Source organism: Petaurus breviceps, unplaced genomic scaffold (assembly GCF_028583685.1).
Source record: "Petaurus breviceps papuanus isolate PSGF00001 unplaced genomic scaffold, PetGlider_PUasm1.0 108, whole genome shotgun sequence".
In the NCBI taxonomy this organism is placed as follows: Eukaryota; Metazoa; Chordata; class Mammalia; order Diprotodontia; family Petauridae; genus Petaurus; species Petaurus breviceps.
In genome coordinates this window covers 2331767-2349377 of record NW_027185593.1, presented here as the reverse complement: position 1 = coordinate 2349377, position 17611 = coordinate 2331767, and the positions used below count along the sequence as shown (strand labels likewise).

General features: G+C 46.8%; 1 protein-coding gene across 1 annotated transcript in view; it reads left to right on the top strand.

Moving 5' to 3' along the window:
• The window catches only part of ATP8B3 (ATPase phospholipid transporting 8B3), an 89366-nt gene extending 80296 nt beyond the window's left edge, over nt 1–9070 (top strand). The window contains exons 19-25 of the mRNA XM_069077567.1: nt 305–338; nt 438–661; nt 4565–4648; nt 5032–5271; nt 6523–6661; nt 7358–7485; nt 8553–9070. Coding sequence (XP_068933668.1) covers nt 305–338; nt 438–661; nt 4565–4648; nt 5032–5271; nt 6523–6661; nt 7358–7485; nt 8553–8813 — 1110 coding nt within the window. The 3' untranslated portion in view covers nt 8814–9070. The remainder of the gene's footprint in view (nt 1–304; nt 339–437; nt 662–4564; nt 4649–5031; nt 5272–6522; nt 6662–7357; nt 7486–8552) is intronic.
• Nucleotides 9071–17611: the final 8541 nt, after the last annotated feature.

The window sequence follows — 17611 nt, the reverse complement described above, 5'->3', positions numbered from 1 at the left end:
TGGTGATGGTGGCGGTGGTGGTAGTGATGGTGATGGTGGTGATGATGGTGATGGTGGTGGTAGTGATGATGGTGATGGTGGTGATGATGGTGGTGGCGGTGGTGGTGGTAGTGAGGGTGATGGTGGTGATGATGGTGATGGTGGTGGTGGTGATGATGATAGGATAGAAGCTCCAAGTATTGCTCATGGTGGATGGACTAATGAGAGGCCTAAGAGAGTACAGATAACTTGTCCAAATCTAGCTAGCGAATTTATGACAGAGCTGTAGTGAGGACTGCCCCCTTTCTACTGGTTCCCTACTTAGAATAGGAGGTGCAAATTTGGGGTTGGAGTTCTAGGTGGAGGCACTGGGGGAATGGGGAAGACTGGGGTTTCCAGTGGTGGTCTTGCTTGAGCCCTCCACCCTCCAACCTGACCCTGTTCCTGTGTCTGGACAGCTGCGGACATCGGGGTGGGGATCAGTGGGCAGGAGGGCATGCAGGCTGTCCAATGCAGTGACTACGCTGTGGCCCAGTTTGCCTACCTGCAGCGGCTGCTTCTGGTGCACGGGCGCTGGTCTTACCTCCGTGTCTGCAAGTTTCTTCGTTACTTTTTCTACAAGACTTTTGCCAGCATGTCGGTCCAGATCTGGTTCGCTTTCTACAGTGGCTTCACGGCTCAGGTGCATGGTGGGGTGGGGGTAAACCCTTTTGGGACATGGCTTTCTTCACCCTTCTTTCCCCAGTATCAGAACCTCTCCCAGCTACTCCTTCCCATGCCCTAGGGAGTTCAGCTATCCACCTAGAAGGGATGGCAAAGGCCATATAGTATGATACCCTAGTCTGTTCCCCCCCCCCCATTTTATAGAGAGGGAAACCTTCAGGCTTAAGGCAACAAATAGCAGCACTTCAATTTTAGTTCGACCCTTTGGCTCTGAATCTGTTCCCTTCCCTAGCCCTCCTTTCTCTCCTGCATACCTGTCCTCAGACAATACAGTCACCTCTGTGCTTGTGACTTAGCTCCTTAGGACACCATGGCCAAGGCCTGGGAAATAGGATGGGGACCACTTTCTGTGGGCTCAAGTCTAGACAGCCCCAAACCTTGTAGGGCTCTTGTCCCCACTATGTCCCTCCCCTCCTCCCCTCCCCTCTCTCTTATTGCTTCCATTTCCCTTTCTCTTTCCATTCTGTCTCTCCCTGTCCCTTCTCTCATGTTTGCCATTCCTCTATAACTTGTGTTTGTCCTTCCTTTTTGAAGAGGACCATAACACCAGGGAAATGATGTTGTGACTTGCAGTTAACTTGGATTTGAGTAAGGGACACCAGCCTCACTTTCTCCTTCAGAGCCATCTGGGTCCAATGACCACATGTCCATCAAGATGACGGGAGATGGCCCAGGATGCAATGGGAGACCCTGGCCCTTTTAGGCTAAGGCCTTTTCAGGTTCTCACTTTGAGTGAGGTAACTCCCATTCAGTGAATAGGCTGTGACAGATTTCCCACTCCCACCCCTTTACCTTTTGTGAATGAACTAAATAGTCCTCCAGATATCCAGTTCATCCTTCCCCTGCCCCAGGCATCTCTTTTGGCTAAGTCCTTCAGCTTCTCTTGGTATTAAGTCTAGGAGACTCTTAGAATCTTTTTAAATTTTCAAAGTGTACTTCTGTTGGGGGCACGACTAAGTCACTTTAGCCGAGTTAAAGATGGTTAGAAGGTAACCTTTAGGATCATTTTAGTCCATTCTCTCATTTCAGAGAATCCCAGAAAGTAAAAGTGACCTGCCCCAAGGTCACCCAAGTAGTGTTTTTGAGGCAGTGCTCTTCCCAATGCACCATGATGCCTTCCTTAACTCCCCTATGATTTCATTCATTCATTCCTCCACTGGTGAGATTGCCATCCCTTGCTATGGAATGTTTTTCTTTTTGTTTTTTATCATCTTCTGGTGATCTGTCTTCTGCATTGTTTGAAAGCTATCAGATGTTGGGTAACAGATAGACAGTCCATCCTTATAGTGAATGTGTACCTTTGAAGCTTTTCCTGTTTGATAGGGCCCAACAGAACTGGTCACCTCCATAGTCTTTATCAAAACATTGGAGTATGGGAATCAGTTACAATCCAGGAGTGCAGAGATCCCTGGGGCATCCAAGCCAACCCCTATTTACCTGCAGAGGCATTTCCTTTCCAATGATGTCTACACTCTTGATAGGGACTCTTTCCCTTTTGAGCTTGCCCAGATCAATTCATAGGTAATAGATTTAGAGCTGGGAGTGACCTTTGAGGTCATTAAGTCCAATCCCTTCATTTAACATAAGTGGAAACTGATGCTCAGTGGGTTTGTAAAGTAACATATCCAAGGTCACAGAGTTAGGTGGCAGAGGTAAGATCTGAACTCAGGTCCCTTTCCATTCCATCACACTGCTACTTTGGGATAGCTGTCATTGTTAGGAACTGTTTCTCTTATGCCAAGGCCCACTTACTTTGCCCTTTAGGGATAAACTATAAATTTTTGTTGTTGTACAGTTGTGTTTGAGTCTTCATGACCCCATTTGGGGTTTTCTTGGTATAGATATTGGAGTGGTTTGCCTTTTCCTTCTCCAGCTCATTTTACAAATGAGGAAACTGAGGCAAACTGGGTTTAGTGACTTGTCCTGGGTTACACAGCTAATTGGAGTCTGAGCCCAGATTTGAACTCACAAACATGAGTCTTCCTAATTCTAAGCCCAGTGCTCTATCCACTTTACCACCTAGCTGCCCCAACCTATAAATAATTCTGTAAATACTCCAAGACAGTTATCCTGTACATTGTCTTCCTGCCCCAAGGCAGCTCTTCTAGCTAAACATACCCATTTCCTTTTTTAAAAATTTATCTCAATAATTTATTATTTATTTTTGATGAATTTTTTTTTGTTTGCTTTGAATTCTAAATTCTCTCCCTCTTTCTAACCTCTTCCCTATAGCACTGAGAAGGCTTCATCTTTTTTTTTATCCAAATTTATTAAGTTATTTATTTTTAGTTTTCAACATTCACTTCCATAAGTTTTAAATTTTCTCTCCCTCGCTCCCCAAAATGGCTTGTAGTCTGATATGGGCTCTACACATACATTCCTATTAAATACATTTTTCACATTAGTCATGTTTCATAGAAGAATTATAACGAATGGGAAAAAGCATGAGAAAGAAAAAAACAAAACAAAATGCAATTTGTTCTGCATTGTGACTCCATAGTTCTTTCTCTGGATGAGGCTGGCATTTTCCATCATATGTCCTTTGGAATTGTTTTAGGTGCTTGCATTGCTGAGAAAGGCTAAGTCTATCAAAATCAGTCATCACACACTGTGGCTATTACTATATACAGTGTTCTCCTGGTTCTATTCCCCTCACTCAGCATCAGTTCATATAAGTCTTTCCAGGTTTCTCTGAAGTCCACCTGTTCATCACTTCTTATAGCACAATAGTATTCCATTACATTCATATACCACAACTTGTTCAGCCATTCCCCAATTGATGGGCATCCCCTCAATTTCCAGTTCTTGGCCACCACAAAGAGAGCTGCTGTAAGTATTTTTGTACATGTGGGTCCTTTTCCCATTTTTATGATCTCTTTGGGATGCAGACCTAGTATTGGTATTGCTGGGTCAAAGGGTATTCAGTTTTATAGCCCTTTGGGCATCGTTCCAAATTGCTCTCCAGAATGGTTGGATCAGCTCACAGCTCCCACCAACAATGAATTAGTGTTTCAACATTCCCACATCCCCTCCAGCATTTATCATTTTCCTGTTTTGCCATGTTAGCCAATCTGATAGGTGTGATGTGGTACCTCAGAGTTGTTTTGAGTTGCATTTCTCTAATCAATAGTGATTTAGAGAATTTTTTCATATGACTATAGATAGCTTTAATTTCTTCCTCTGAAAGCTGCCTGGTCGTATCCTTTGACCATTTATCAATTGGGGAATGATTTGTATCCTTGTAAATTTGACTCAATTCTCTATATATTTTGGAATTGAGGCCTTTGTCAGAGACACTAATTGTAAAAATTCTTTCCTGGTTTTCTGCTTCCCTTCTAATCTTGGTTGCATTGGCTTTGTTTGTGCAAACACTTTTCAATTTAACGTAATCAAAATTATCCATTTTGCATTTCATAATGTTCCCTATCTCTTGTTTGGTCATAAATTCCTGCATTCTTCATAAGTCTTTCAGAGAGAAGGCTTCATCTAACCAAGGTCTTGTCCTTAGATATCCATCTGTTAGGACATTCCTTTTCTAATCTCTTCTATGGGCTAAGTAAACCTTAGAAGCAGAGCACATAGCTCTGGGATTCTAGGTCAGCTTGGAGTCAACACGTGGAGATCTTTAGCATAAAAAAGATTTTCCAACTTTAGCATAAAAGAATAAAAGCCAGCTCCTGCTGGCTTTCTGTTCATGAACACCAACTCCCAACAGAATGAAAAACGTGGAACATGTCTGAGTGTAGATTGAAACTAATTTGATGTCCTCCTTACTTTCCTCTACCTTCTTCCTTCCTCCATCTTCTTTCCCCTTTGATTTCCCTGCCTGTCTCTTGTCCTAACTTCCTCTCTCCCTCTGCAGCCACTATATGAAGGTTGGTTCCTGGCTTTCTACAATATCTTCTATACAGCCTATCCTGTGCTCTCCATGGGCCTTCTAGAGCAGGTAAACCTTCCTCACTCTTGACTCTCTCCTCTTTATCTTGAGGGTCTCTCAGGGGATCCCTGGAAAAGATGCGGGTAACAGCAAGATTTCACATGAGTTTTCTGCTTAAAGAGAAGGTGTCATGCGCGAAAGGAGTCCCAGACAAATCAGCACAATTCTAGAACAGTGTAAAGGGATAGGGAGGGAGGTACCAAATTGTTCCTTACTAGAGCTGCAGCTGTTGTCTTAATCTTTTGTGGGGAGTGATTTCTAGGGGTTTTGTGAGTTGTGTCTGAATAGAGCCTTTGCCCTTCTCCTCCAACGTTCATGGGTGGTGGTACTGGAGGGCACTGCACCTTCCACCAGTGCTGAGATGAGTGTCTCTTCTCCCTGTCACAACCAAGGATATGAGTGTCAAGAAGTGCTTGGAATTCCCTGAGCTTTATAGCGTGGGGCAGAAGAACCAACTCTTCAACTACTGGGTCTTCTTTGTGGCCGTGGCCCATGGCATTGCTGCGTCACTGGTCAATTTCTACGTGACTTTGTGGGCCTTTAATGACACAGCTGGACCTGGAGGCATCTGTGATTATCAGTCCTTTGGTGCCACTGTGGCCACATCTGCCCTACTCTCCGTCATTGCTGAGGTGAGCCTCTTCTCCCTGCTCTATTGGGGATGGAATCCCAAAGTGGCTCACCAGATCTCCATCTTACCCTCCGACTTGTCCTAAGTTCCACCCCTCAATCCTGGAGACCTGGAAGGACTTCAGTGGTCAGGTAGCCCAACTCCCCACTATAACATATATAACAAGTCGTCAGTCAGCCTTGATCCTTCCTCCGAGTGGCCTTCACTCAGACCTCAAGGACAGAGTTGATGCCCCTCCCTGCCTCATTATGTAGATGGTGGTTTCCGCTTTTCTCCAGCTGAAACATCCAGGCATTCATCCATCCATCCATCCATCTGTTCATTCATTCATTCATCAAATAGCTATTGAGCATGGATGGTGTTTACAGGTACTGTGCTAAGTGTTAGGAATATAAAGGGATAAGTTTAGATTGTACTTTCAAGTAGCTTACAGTTAAAAAGGGGGAAAAGACACATACACAGCTTTGGTGCAAGGGAAAGGATGGGATAGATACAGGCAATTTGCTATGATAAATTTGAGGGGTGGAAAGATCATTTTTATCAATGACTTGAGTAAAGATATAGATGATACTTTTTATCAAATTTGTGTTAGAACTTAGAACAGAATGGCAGAGCTTGGAGGGGTCCCTGGAATGTTGGAGCTAGGAAGAACCTTCTAGAATATTAGAACTTAGAACAGAATGACAGAGCTGGGAGGGACCTCAGAACCTGGCATGTTAGAACTGGGAAGAACCTTAGAACCTAGAATGTTAGAACTTAGAGCAGAATGTCAGAGGCAGGAGGCAAGTATATTCTGTATAGCATCACCAACAAATTGTACTTTTTTGAACTGGAAGCCAAGTTCATTCAGGTCCTACTCACTTTCATGGAACAGGGAGTTTCCTCTCTGTTGGGACAACCTTTTCTAGGTTAGAGAGCTCTGATTGGTAAAAATTGTTCCTATTAAATTGTTAAGTCTTCCCCACCCTGCTCCTTCCATTTCCCCATGGCTCTAGGTCCAGCTTTGTCTGCAGGCTGATAATCCTAGTTCCCTTAGTGGTCACTCTTGGAAATGGGAGCCCCTCTCCTGACCTCTCCCCAGGCTAGGGCCTCCATTCCTGCTGAGTTGTAGAAGGCTAAAAAAAAATCATCCTTCACAAAGACTCCCTGTTAGGCTCTGCCAGATGCCATAGAAGAAGCCACATCCACAGCCAATTGTCTCCCCATGGCTGTTCCAAGACCCCAAAGGATTAACATCTCTTTCTCTGGTCAGATTGCCATGGACATCAAGTTCTGGACCGTCCTGTCCATCCTGGCTATTGTCTCCACTGTGGCCCTCTACAGCCTCATATCTTTCCTCACCCAGAATTTCTTCATCTTTCGTGTGGCCCCCACCATGTTCCGATTTCCAGGTAAGAGCTGTTCTCCCCGCCCCACCTCAGGTCTTGATCTCTAGGGAGGGGTGGCACTCAGACTTTCCTAGGTCCTGACCATAAAGAATTCAGAAGAGGTTCCTACGGCACCTGTTGCTCAGAGGTCCAGTACCAGGATCAAGAAGAAGAGAATAATCTCTCCCCCCCTCCCTCTTTCCCTTTTTCCCCTCCTTTGCTTTTGTCTTTTCTTCCCTTTGCTTTCCTTCCTTCGTCTGTTTCATTCTGGCTATCTTTCTCCCTTCCTCTTTCTTCTCTGTGGCTGTCTCCCTTTCCTTTCTGTATCTACCTCTCCCTCCTTCACTTCCTCTCTCCCTTTCTTTCCTCTCCTCTTTTCTTTTCTCTTTCATTTTTCTTCCTTTCTCCCTCTATTTCTTCTCTCACTTTCTCTGTCTCTCTCCTTTTCTCTCCATTTTTTCTTTATTCCTCCTTTTCTGTCTCCTTATTTCTTCACTCTCCCTTTTTTATCTCTTCTTCCTTCTCTTTCTTCCTGGTGGCCTCTTCCTCCTGGGACAGTGTGTGGGAGGAAGAAGAGATGGGAGCCCACCTTGGACCTCAGAATGATTTCTCCCTCTCTTTAAGAGAGGCTCCCCCAATGCCATGGGCCAGACTGTCCCTCCTGGGCCTCAGACCTGGGGCTTTGCCACTGATCCGGTCTCATACTTTTCCATCGCCTAGGTGCCACTCAAAATGCCCTGACAGAGCCATACATCCTGCTGGTGGTGCTGCTGACTGTGGCTGTGAACACCATACCCTCACTGGCTGTCCGTCTGCTGTGCCACATCACTGCTGAGCCTACGCCTGGGGTAAGTTAGTCACCCCAAGCATAGTAGAGCCTACCCCAAGAGTATCCTGCTGCATCTATGAGACTTTCTGGGGAAGAAGGCAAACAGAGCATTTTATTTCTCAGTGTGGATAGTTCTCTCCATTTCTTGGGGGATGGGAGGGGAACTGACCTGAGTAGAGAGACTCTCCCCTTCCCCCCTTCCCAGGACTTCTAACTTTTCAAAGAACTTTCCCAGACATTATCTAGTTGAATCTTCCAAATTACGCCAATGAATCCTGGCTGGGATACTTATTAGCCTTGGTTTTCTTAATTTTTTTTTTTAGGGGGGAGGGCAGGGCAGTTGGGGTTAAGTGACTTGCCCAAGTTCACAAGGCTAGTGAATGTTAAGTGTCTGAGGATGGATTTGAACTCAGGTCCTCCTGACTCCAGGGCTGGTGCTCTATTCACTGTGTCACCTAGCCATCCTGGTTCTCTTAATTAAGCCACTTAATTTATTTGGCCCACGAGCTCAGTAAAACAGGTATTATTTTTGTAAGCAGATAAACTGGGATAGAGAAAACAATATACTGGATCATATAAAGAGTTGGTGTTGGGCCGGCTAGGTGGCGCAGTGAATAGAGCACGGGCCCTGGAGTCAAGAGGACCTGAGTTCAAATATGCCCTCAGACACTTAACACTTATTAGCCGTGTGACCTTGGGCAAGTCACTTAGCCCCAATTGCCCCGCCTTCCCCCCTCCAAAAAGAAAAAAAATAGTTGGTATCACAGAGAAGGCTAGAACTTGGGTGTCTTCTTCCTCAGTCTGGGCTTCCTTTACCACTCTACTGACTTTAATTAGCTTCACCTTTCACCATTCCTGGGAAAGTGGGAGGACTCGGGTGGGGCATGGCTTCAAAGTCTTCTCAGAAATGAGAGTGGTGGCCTCTGGCCCCCAGGGATGGACGTGCTGCTTGCTATCTTATTCATAGTAGGTGCCCTTGTCTCTCTTCCCCAGAGTTCCCTGGCCTCTGCCCCCCTTGTGTTCCCTGGCCCCTGCTTCCTGGGCACTTCCCAGCCTCTGATAGCTTCTTGTTCTCCTCTGGTATAGAAATCTTCTTACCAAGCCAGTCAAGTCGAAGTCACCACCGTGGAGCTCAAAGGCCACTTCCAGAGGGGCTCGACCTGCCGCCGCTCTAGCTATGCCTTCTCCCACAAGGAGGGCTATGCTGACCTCATTTCTGGGGGGTCCAGCCTTCGGAAGAAGCCCCCCCAGAATATCCAGGGTCCCAGCTGGAACCAGGATCTGCAGACAGTTGGAAAGGCCCCATCTAGCCCAAGGACAAGTGGACTGGCCAAAGAATCACCCTGACACCAGCTCTTTTCCCCTCCTGTTTTGTACGAGATCTTTCAGCCTACCAACTCTGGGATCCTTTTAAGAGTCCCCCATTTTAAGAAAGTTTTTTGAGGGATGTCCCCTGCAACAAAAATACTGCCTTACTGCTCTTAATGCAACAGTGTCCTCTCTTGGCACAGTGGGGAATTGCAAGGAAGTCTTGCCTCTGAACTTTAGGGGTGGAGGGAACAGAGAACACCTGGATGCTTAAAGGAGAGGCACAGTCCCACAGAAGCCCCCTTCTGTGCCCTGCTCCCAGACTAGTCCCTGCCTCCAGCACCAGTTCGCTGGTTGCCAAGATGGCTGGCTTTGGCCAAAGCTCCACTTCATATCTTTTCTTGGACCTGAGAGCAGGGGAGAATCCTCCACTCCGTCTTTCCTCTTCCCTCTGGGTTAAACCCCATCTCCCTTTTGCCCCTGGTGGTCTTACTTGGGAGGGGTGGGATGGGTCCCCTTGCTCCATTTGTCTTTGTCCTTAGGGGACCCAGTTTTAGACTAGCATGGCCTGTATCCAGATCGAAGAGAATCTGAGGGCCAGAGAAGAACCAGGAATGCTGCTCACCTTGCCTTTTGAGGGGTTGGTGGACTACTCCAAACTTAAGGCAGAGTCAGGTGCTGGAAAGGACCTTAAGCATCTTCAGATTCCACCCTCTCACAGTGCAGATGAGGAAGCAGACTCAGGAAGGAGAAAGCTTTGCTCAGACTCACAGAGTCAGAGGTAAAGTTGCAAGGAGAATCCAGATCTTCTAGGGCCTAATTTGGTTTTTTTTTCTCTGTAGTACTTTTCCCTCATAGTATAGGCAAAGAATCTTGGATTTGGGATCCAAGGGTTTAGGTTATAGTCCCCACGTGACCACAAATGACTTGAGTGACCTTGGGTAAGTCACTTCCCTTCCTTGGGTCTCAGTTTCCTTATCAGTGAAATGAGAAGTTTGGACCAAATGGCTTCTGAGGCCCCTTCCTGCCCTAAGTCTATGTTGCTGTGACACTGTCTAACATCTGCTCATACCAGGATGACTCCTCTATCCAAACTCTCAGTCATCTTCCAATGAGACCATAGGATTGGGAGTGGAAAAGAACTCAGAGGTTATCTTCAAGTCTACTTCCTTTATTTTTCATATTGAGAAACTGATGCCCAGAAAGGGGCAGTGACTTGCCCATGGCCACACAGCTAGTTTAGTGTCAGAGCTAGAATTTTAAACTAGGTCATCTGATAGTAAAACCATTCCACGCTCTCTGTCCCCTCTCAGGACCAAAGTCTACTGAAATTGGCTGTGTCAGCCTACCAAGGGCCCTATTCCTTACCCCAAGCCAGGTCCCCATGGAGTTCAACTGATGTTTGAGACCCTCAGTATTTTACTGGACGGTTACCGCCTTTTCTCATCACCTCCCTCTTTAGTGCCACATGACCACCTCGCAAAGTCCTTGCTGGCCAGTGCTTGGGCATCCTCAAGTTCAGGGACCCAGGAATGGAGGGGCACCCAATTGGAGATTAAAGTACAGATGCCGTAACAGGCAGCCAGTGACTGGTTCTTTGGGCTCCAGGTACAAGTAGGGATGGGGAGATTCACCAAGGAAGAATTAAGCCTATCATTACAGACTACCCCTCCCGCCTTGGGGAGCTACAGAAGTGGCCTCTGGGAGCTAGGACTAAGGGGCTCAATAACTCTCTGGGCTCCCCTGGGTTGGGGGTGGGAGAGATCACTAGAAGAGTCCGAAGAACTGGAGGGAAGCCTTTAAAAGGCAGGGCCAACCCTGATGCCACTCCCCGAATCAGACTTCAAAGCCAGGCCCCTCAGATGCAGCAGGGCCTTGGATAAGAATCGCTGGCTGGTTTACAAAGTCCTTTCTTTGCTAGAGCCCTGTGAGGTGGGAATCCAGAGCATTATTATCTCCATTACACAAAGGCAAAGGGAGGTAACAGGCTCAGTTGAAGTGATTTCCTCCGGCTTACCCAGTCATGAAGTGTTGGTGGCCAGATTTGTACCCCGACTCTCTGAAGCCCACAGATCTTTCAATTAGACTCCAGGAAAATTTTAAGTATGGCTCACTTCCAGCCTCCCAGCTAGTTATGTCTGATGCTTGGCCTTAGAAGGTCCTTCCAATCCGAATCACCTCCCTGTCTCAGGCTGCTCCCATTTGGGGCTCCTCTTCAAATATGCTTGTATTCAGAGATGGGGGATACCTCTCCCTCACCTCATCCAATGTAGCCAACACCCAGACACCAGAGTGAGTGACTAGAAAATAATTTATTGAAGAAAACAGAAATGACAAAACCCAACAGAGCAGTGAACAGCAAAAATGAACCCACTGAGGACGGTTGTTTGTGTTTTTTTTTTTCTTTTTAAAAAAATTTAAGCCTGTCACCCAGGGTTGGGGAAAGAGCGACCTAGTTTTCTTCTCTTGCAATGGGGCTGGCCCTGTATTTCTCCCCAGCTCCTTCTGCCGGACCTCCCTTGTCCCAGGATCCAGAGGTGGATGGAACCTTGGAGGCCAGCTAGTCCAAGCCCCTCATTTTACTGATGAAGGACTTGCCTGAGGGCACGTAGGTAGTATGTGGCAGAGCAGGAATTTAAAACCAGTGTCCCCAGACTCCAAAGGAGAAGCCCCTGCCCCCAAGCTCCTCCCGACATAGCTGGGATTCCTGGGATGAACATTTCCCCATATTCCCCTAGTGGCATTGGGGTCTTTAGAGAACTAATTCTATCTGGGAGAGTGGATAGTTCTGACTCCAAATGCCAATCTAACCTCAGAAATGGGAACCAAACCAACATACAGAGTTGGGGGAGGTGGTGGGTCAGAGACAAAGGGTTTCCCTGGGAGAGGGTGAAGGGGCCTCCCCAGAGCCTGCCTTCTGCCCTCCCTGCCTCATTCTTTGCCGGGTTCCCATCATGGCTGCCTTCTGTCCAGCTATCTAGTCTGGAGATGGCTCAGGGGAAGGATAGACAGTGGAAACTCCTGATCCCTGATTAGGGCCAGAGCAAATAGCCTGACTCCTGGCCCCCTGATCTGTTAAGGAGTCTTGGTGGGTGGACCCAGTGCTCTACTCGCGTACAGAAGACCCAGGTTTATATCCTGGCTTAAACACTAGCTGTGCAGCCTGGGGCAAACTCTCTAGACCCGAGTTTCCTCATTTATAAAATAAAGCAGGCCTTTTTTAACTAACACTTATCTACATCCCCTCACACAAGGCAAAGGTGGGTTACCCCAAAGGAACATAGATTTAGAGCTAGCAGAGGACCCTTAATGATCATCCTCCTTGTCCCCTTTTAGAGATGGGGAAAATGAGGCCCAGGGAGGGGAAGAGTCTTGACAAAGGTCACACAGTTCTTAAGTGGCAGAGTTTATTCTGGGGCCAGGGCACTATCTAGCCAGTACAGTGAACTGCTTCAATTAGCCCTCACCCTCCCAGGCCAGGGCAGGAAGGGGCTTGAACCTGTAAGCCATCTCCTATTCAGATGGGAATGCCCTGAACACAAAGACTCCGATCTCATACCTCCCTGGGACAGGTTCCACTAAGAGTTACTTCCACCCTCTTCTGGGTCCTGGCACTGCCAAAGGGCCCATTAGGGCCCCTTTCTGACCTCCCTGGGTGTTCTCCATGGTGGCCTGGAGGTTGGCAGCAAGGCCCAAGCCTATTTTTCCTCTTCCTCTGCCGACCAGGCATCTCACATGCCCAAAGCTTCCTGGAACTCTGCACCCTCTACCTAGAAATGGAGTACTTTGCTGCCAGCCCCCCATGAATTACACAGCTCAAAGGGTTTTCCCCAATCCCTAAAGCCTCCTGTGGGGGCTAAGAATCCTCTCTGGGAAAGGGTACTAAGATTGTCATAACCAACAGGAAAAATCTTTGGTATAGTTGGTTAGACCATAGGCACATGGAGAACTGGGGGCCCAAAGGCAGAGAGGTCAGGGATGGGGAGAGGCAGTCCTGTTTTCAGAGCCAGACAACCCCTTCCCTTCCCATTGGAGAGGGCACTCATGTCCTAGGAGCTGTGCTGGGCTGTGAACCTTCTCCCCCTGACTATGCAGAAGGCACAAGGTTTGTACTCAAAAAAGCCAGACTTTTCCCTTTGTGGGCCTCAACTTTCACTTGTAAGAGATCATCTCAAGGGTCCCTTCCATTCTAGCTCTAAATTTATACCCACTTGGTCCCTGCTGCTGAGAAGGTCCCCTTGTTTTTGGTCCTCATCACCCCTGAAATCCTGGGGTTGAAAGAAGCTGGTCTCCAGGGCTGGATTAAAGGGAGTGGGGAGAAGTGTAGAGCCTCGGAGCAGAAGGTTTGGGGAGCAGGGAGCTGGGGTGAGGGCCTCCAGGCATCTCCTAAGAATATCCCAGAGATGATAACCATAGAGAGTTGCCTCCAGCTTTGCTCCTATGATCTATGTAGTTAAGCCTGAGAGTGCTAGGAGGGCCCTGTTGCCTAGGAAAGGAGCTGCTTTGTCTTTGGCCTGGCATGAAATGGGGAGGGAGAGGAGGGGAACATCTCCAGCTGCCCTTGGAAGGGGCTCAAGGGGAGGCTCTGGCCATCTCCTGAGAAACTCCAGAGAGCAGGACCAGAGGGAGCTGGGTGGCCCCTAGCACTGGGGAAGGTGGCAGTAGATCACTCCCATCCAGTGGGATGATTGTCCCTCTGCTCACTGAGGCCCAAATTGCTTGGAATCCCTTACCTGATGGAAGGCCTCTTAGGTCATAGTCAGAGCTGGAAAAGACCTAAGAGGTCATCTGATCTATCAGACTCCGCCTCAAGCCAGCCCCCTCCCTACTTCCATGTAGAGCCACCTTGGCAAGTGATCATCCAGCTTGTTCAGAGGCCTGCTGTGATGAAAAGCATGCTTCCTTCTCACTCTGGGATGAAATCCTTGTGCACTTCTGGCCACTGCTCCTGCCTTTAGGATAGCACCCAACCCATTCATCTTATAGGAGAAAGCAAATTTCCAGGACAGGGGCCCAAGGCCCCAAAGTGGGATTAGAACCCAGCCCTGATGCCTAGGCTAGTACTTTGCTCTGCACAAAGCTGCCTCCAGAGTGGAGAGCAGCAGAACAGACTGGGGAGGTGCTGATGATATGGAGAGAAGGAACAATGAAGACAAGACTTTTTTTACTGGAAGTCAGACTCAGTCAGGGCTGGATACCGACTTGCTAAATCTCTAAATTTCTTGATTGAAATTGGGATTTGAGCCAGTGGCAAAGTGGGCACTTTCTCCAACTCTGAGGGAGATTGAGGGCAGAAGACCCTTATTCAATGACCATATTACTTTGGGAAAGTCACTATACCTTTTCAGGTGACATCTCTTCTTCTATTAATTTCCCTGAAAATTGAATAAGATCTTGGACAGAAAAAAAAATGCTGTGAAGGGCATAAAGTGCTGAAAGGATGTGAAGGGCTACCTGAACCTGGGCAAGGCTGTCTCAGGCTGGTATGGGGAGCTTCTTAGGAGTCACCTCTTTCAATTCAGGATGAGACTGAACACAGTCCCTAGCCCACGACTCTTGGGAGCTGGGAAGAGAGGGGGTGATGGTAAACTAAATCCTGGACCTGGGTGATGAAGGGAACTGGGTAATGACAGAGGGACCTTTAGTTACTAGAATTCCTCAAGACCCTGGCTCAGGGCTTGGGACATCATCTACTTGAAGCCAAGGGGGTTAGATATGGTGGCCTCTGGAGGTGTCTTCCAGACTGAGGGGACTGGGTAGATAGGAAGGAGACAAGGGAGACTTTTAAGACCATCTGGTATAATCCCCACCTCGATTTTATGGATGAAGAAAATGAAACCCAGTTAAGGGGAAATGACTTGCCTAAGGTCACACAGCAAGTCAGCAGGTCTGCTGGTATTCTTTCCCACACCCTAGTGTCTCCAACCCATTGGACCACTTCCATCGCCCTGAGCAGTGGGCCAGGCTGAGTCTGAATATTCCCTGATGAATAAGAGGGAATCACTTGCTCCCCAGTAAAGCTCACATTTTAACTTGTCCATCTCTCCACACCTCCATCCCAGGGCAGAGCTTTGAAAGAGGGGGGTGGGGCAGAACACCCAAACATCAGGAATGAAGGGCAGTCAAGAGAAGATCTGGCTGGGCAGGGTGTACCCCAGCTGTGGCTACCCTCCTCTCATTCCTGGGTGACAGGACTCCAATTATCTGATTGTCTCTCTCCTTGGAACAAGACACTTGTGAATTGATACTAAAGCGAAAAAACCAACCGCAATCCAACAGGTAAAGTAGTAAATACATACATACAAATGACCTAACTCAGACCTGGTTCTCAAGTCCAAAATGTGGAGACTTCCATGGGGGTACAGTGCCAGGGCTGCAGCTGAGGCAGGGAGGTGGATGAGACGGCTGACCTGTGACCCTGACCTGATCATCCCCACCCCTCACTCCCCTCCAGAGACTCCTCCTCCCCAGCTCACCTTCTGTCCTTCCTGGCCACCTCATCCACTTCCCTGGTTGTTTTGACAACTGCATTTGAAAGATAGGAAAAAGGAAAAAAAGAAAACGGGAGGAAAACCAGGTCAACTTGCTCACTGTTATGTAACTTGGGAAATATGGTCCATGTTGGATCCAGGCTGAAACAGAATTGGAATCTCTGTTGGATGAACTTGGACTTGGAACCTCCATGGAAAGAACACATATTGGCACCTCTGTGGGATGGAACAGGCATTGGAGCTTGAAACCTCCGTGGAAGGAACATGACCTCGGAGCTTCCGAAGATGGGACGCTGGATGGGAACCTCCATAGAGCCAGACCCTCTGTTGACGGAACGTTGTCGTTCCCTTGACCCCCCCTCCCCCCCCCCCCCCCCCTACCCACACAAGTTTATTACATTAGTTTCAAGAAAGCGTACATTGGTCATGCATAAATCAAATTTCCATTTTGTCTTTTTTTCTTTTTTTTTTCTTAAATTACATTTGAACACAGAACACTTAGAATAGTAATAAATACTCTCAAAAGACGTGACTCAAAAAAGTAACACATCAGAAAACAAAAAGATACTTTCTTTCTCTCTTGCTTTCTCTCTCTCTCTTTTTTTAAAGGACTTGTTTAAATATGAAATCTGTAAACGCCTTCGGTCCTTTCTCGCTCTTGCTCTCTCTCTCTCTCTCTCTCTCTCTCATTCATTCATTCATTCTCTCTCACGCTCACTCTCTTTCTCTGTTTTCAACTAACCAGCTTACGCTCTGTTAACATTCAATATGTCTCCCACCGAACTCTTCAAAGAAATAAGAACATGCCATCTGCAAAATTATAATTTAACAGTATAAAGCTTCAGGTCACATATTCCAAAAACTAGCTAAGTAATTTTTTTTATCACATAAACTATACATTAAATATTTTGAGGTATTTCAGAGAAAATTGTCAAAGGCTTGGAGGAGCTGTGCTGGACTTCTTTTTCCCTTGTGTGGAGAATGTCTTTGGTATCTCACAAACCATTTGGGTATTGGGAAGAAGCAGGAAGTGGGATTTAGGGAGACAGGAGAAGGAAGGGGTCTTTTGAAGAATACAGAGTGGAACATCAGGGAGAAGGATTCTGGATCAGAAGTAGGATGACCAAATCCATGGGGATAACAACTCCATGGAATTAGGGCATGGAATCAGGCAGGAACAAGAGGAAAGGGAAGATTTGTATGTCTTGTGCTAGTGGGCCTGGCCCACATAGTAAAAACTAAAGAGTGAAACTGACTAAGACTGGGTAGAAACTGACCAATGTCCTTCAGTTTCACTGCCTCTCTTGAGTCAAGAGAAGACTTCCTCAAAAGGCCCAAAACATGGGGGAAAGTAGACCCCAAAATAATTATTGGGCCTGGCCACATTGGCTCAGGACTCTAGCTGGCAGCAGCTAATTTCTTTTCTTCTTCACAAAGTGTTTAGTACCATAGCAAGTTCAGGACATGGAATGTCAAAGCTGAGAGAGGGACCATCTAATCCAAAATCCTCATTTTACAGAGTTAAAAAAAGAGAGATGCAGAGAATGGAAGTGATTTGTCCAATATTATACCATTTGAAAAACTAGAGTATGAAGAAAGAACTGGAATTGAGAGATTAGTAGCTCTTTTTGGGGGAAGGGTCAGGTCTTGGCCAAAAAATTAAACTAGAGGAGGCAGGGAAGAGAGAAGGGGGGCTGGCTAGATAATTTTCCCTCTGAATAATTAAAATTTAGGTTATATGTCTTAAAGGGATCCACATAATACCACTTAACCATTTAAAAAAATTTCCCCTCAAAACTTCCATATGAATTGCCTTTTGATTATTCAATTCAAACATTACAGAAGACATTGATCCTCTCATTGTACAGAATGCAAGGTATTCTCACTGAGCCTCAGAGAAGTTAAATAAGTTGCCCACATCACACAGCAGGAGGGCCTATCCTGGGTCTATCTTCACTCAACTAATCTTAGGGTTCAATAACCCTCAGAGATACCCATTTGCTAAATGGGATGGGAAAGGTAGATTGAGGAGGATCTAGGGAGGGAAGAGTGATTTGGACTTGGGTGTCTGGCCCTTGGGGATGGAGGGTGGGAGGAATGAGATCCAGAATCCAGTTAATAGGGCAGAGAGTTTTAGGCTGATTTTGGGCTGGTGGCAAGGGAAGGAGTGAGAAGAGGGAAGATTTGTTTTCTGTCCCAACACCCAAAGGTTCATCTCTCAAATCCGCTTGCTTAAAAAGCTGAGGTAACAGTGAGTCGATTAGGATGAAAAAACACAGACGTCAAGAATTGGCCACACACACCTTTGGTACAAGAAGGCACTCAATCGAACTCGTTACTCTCTCT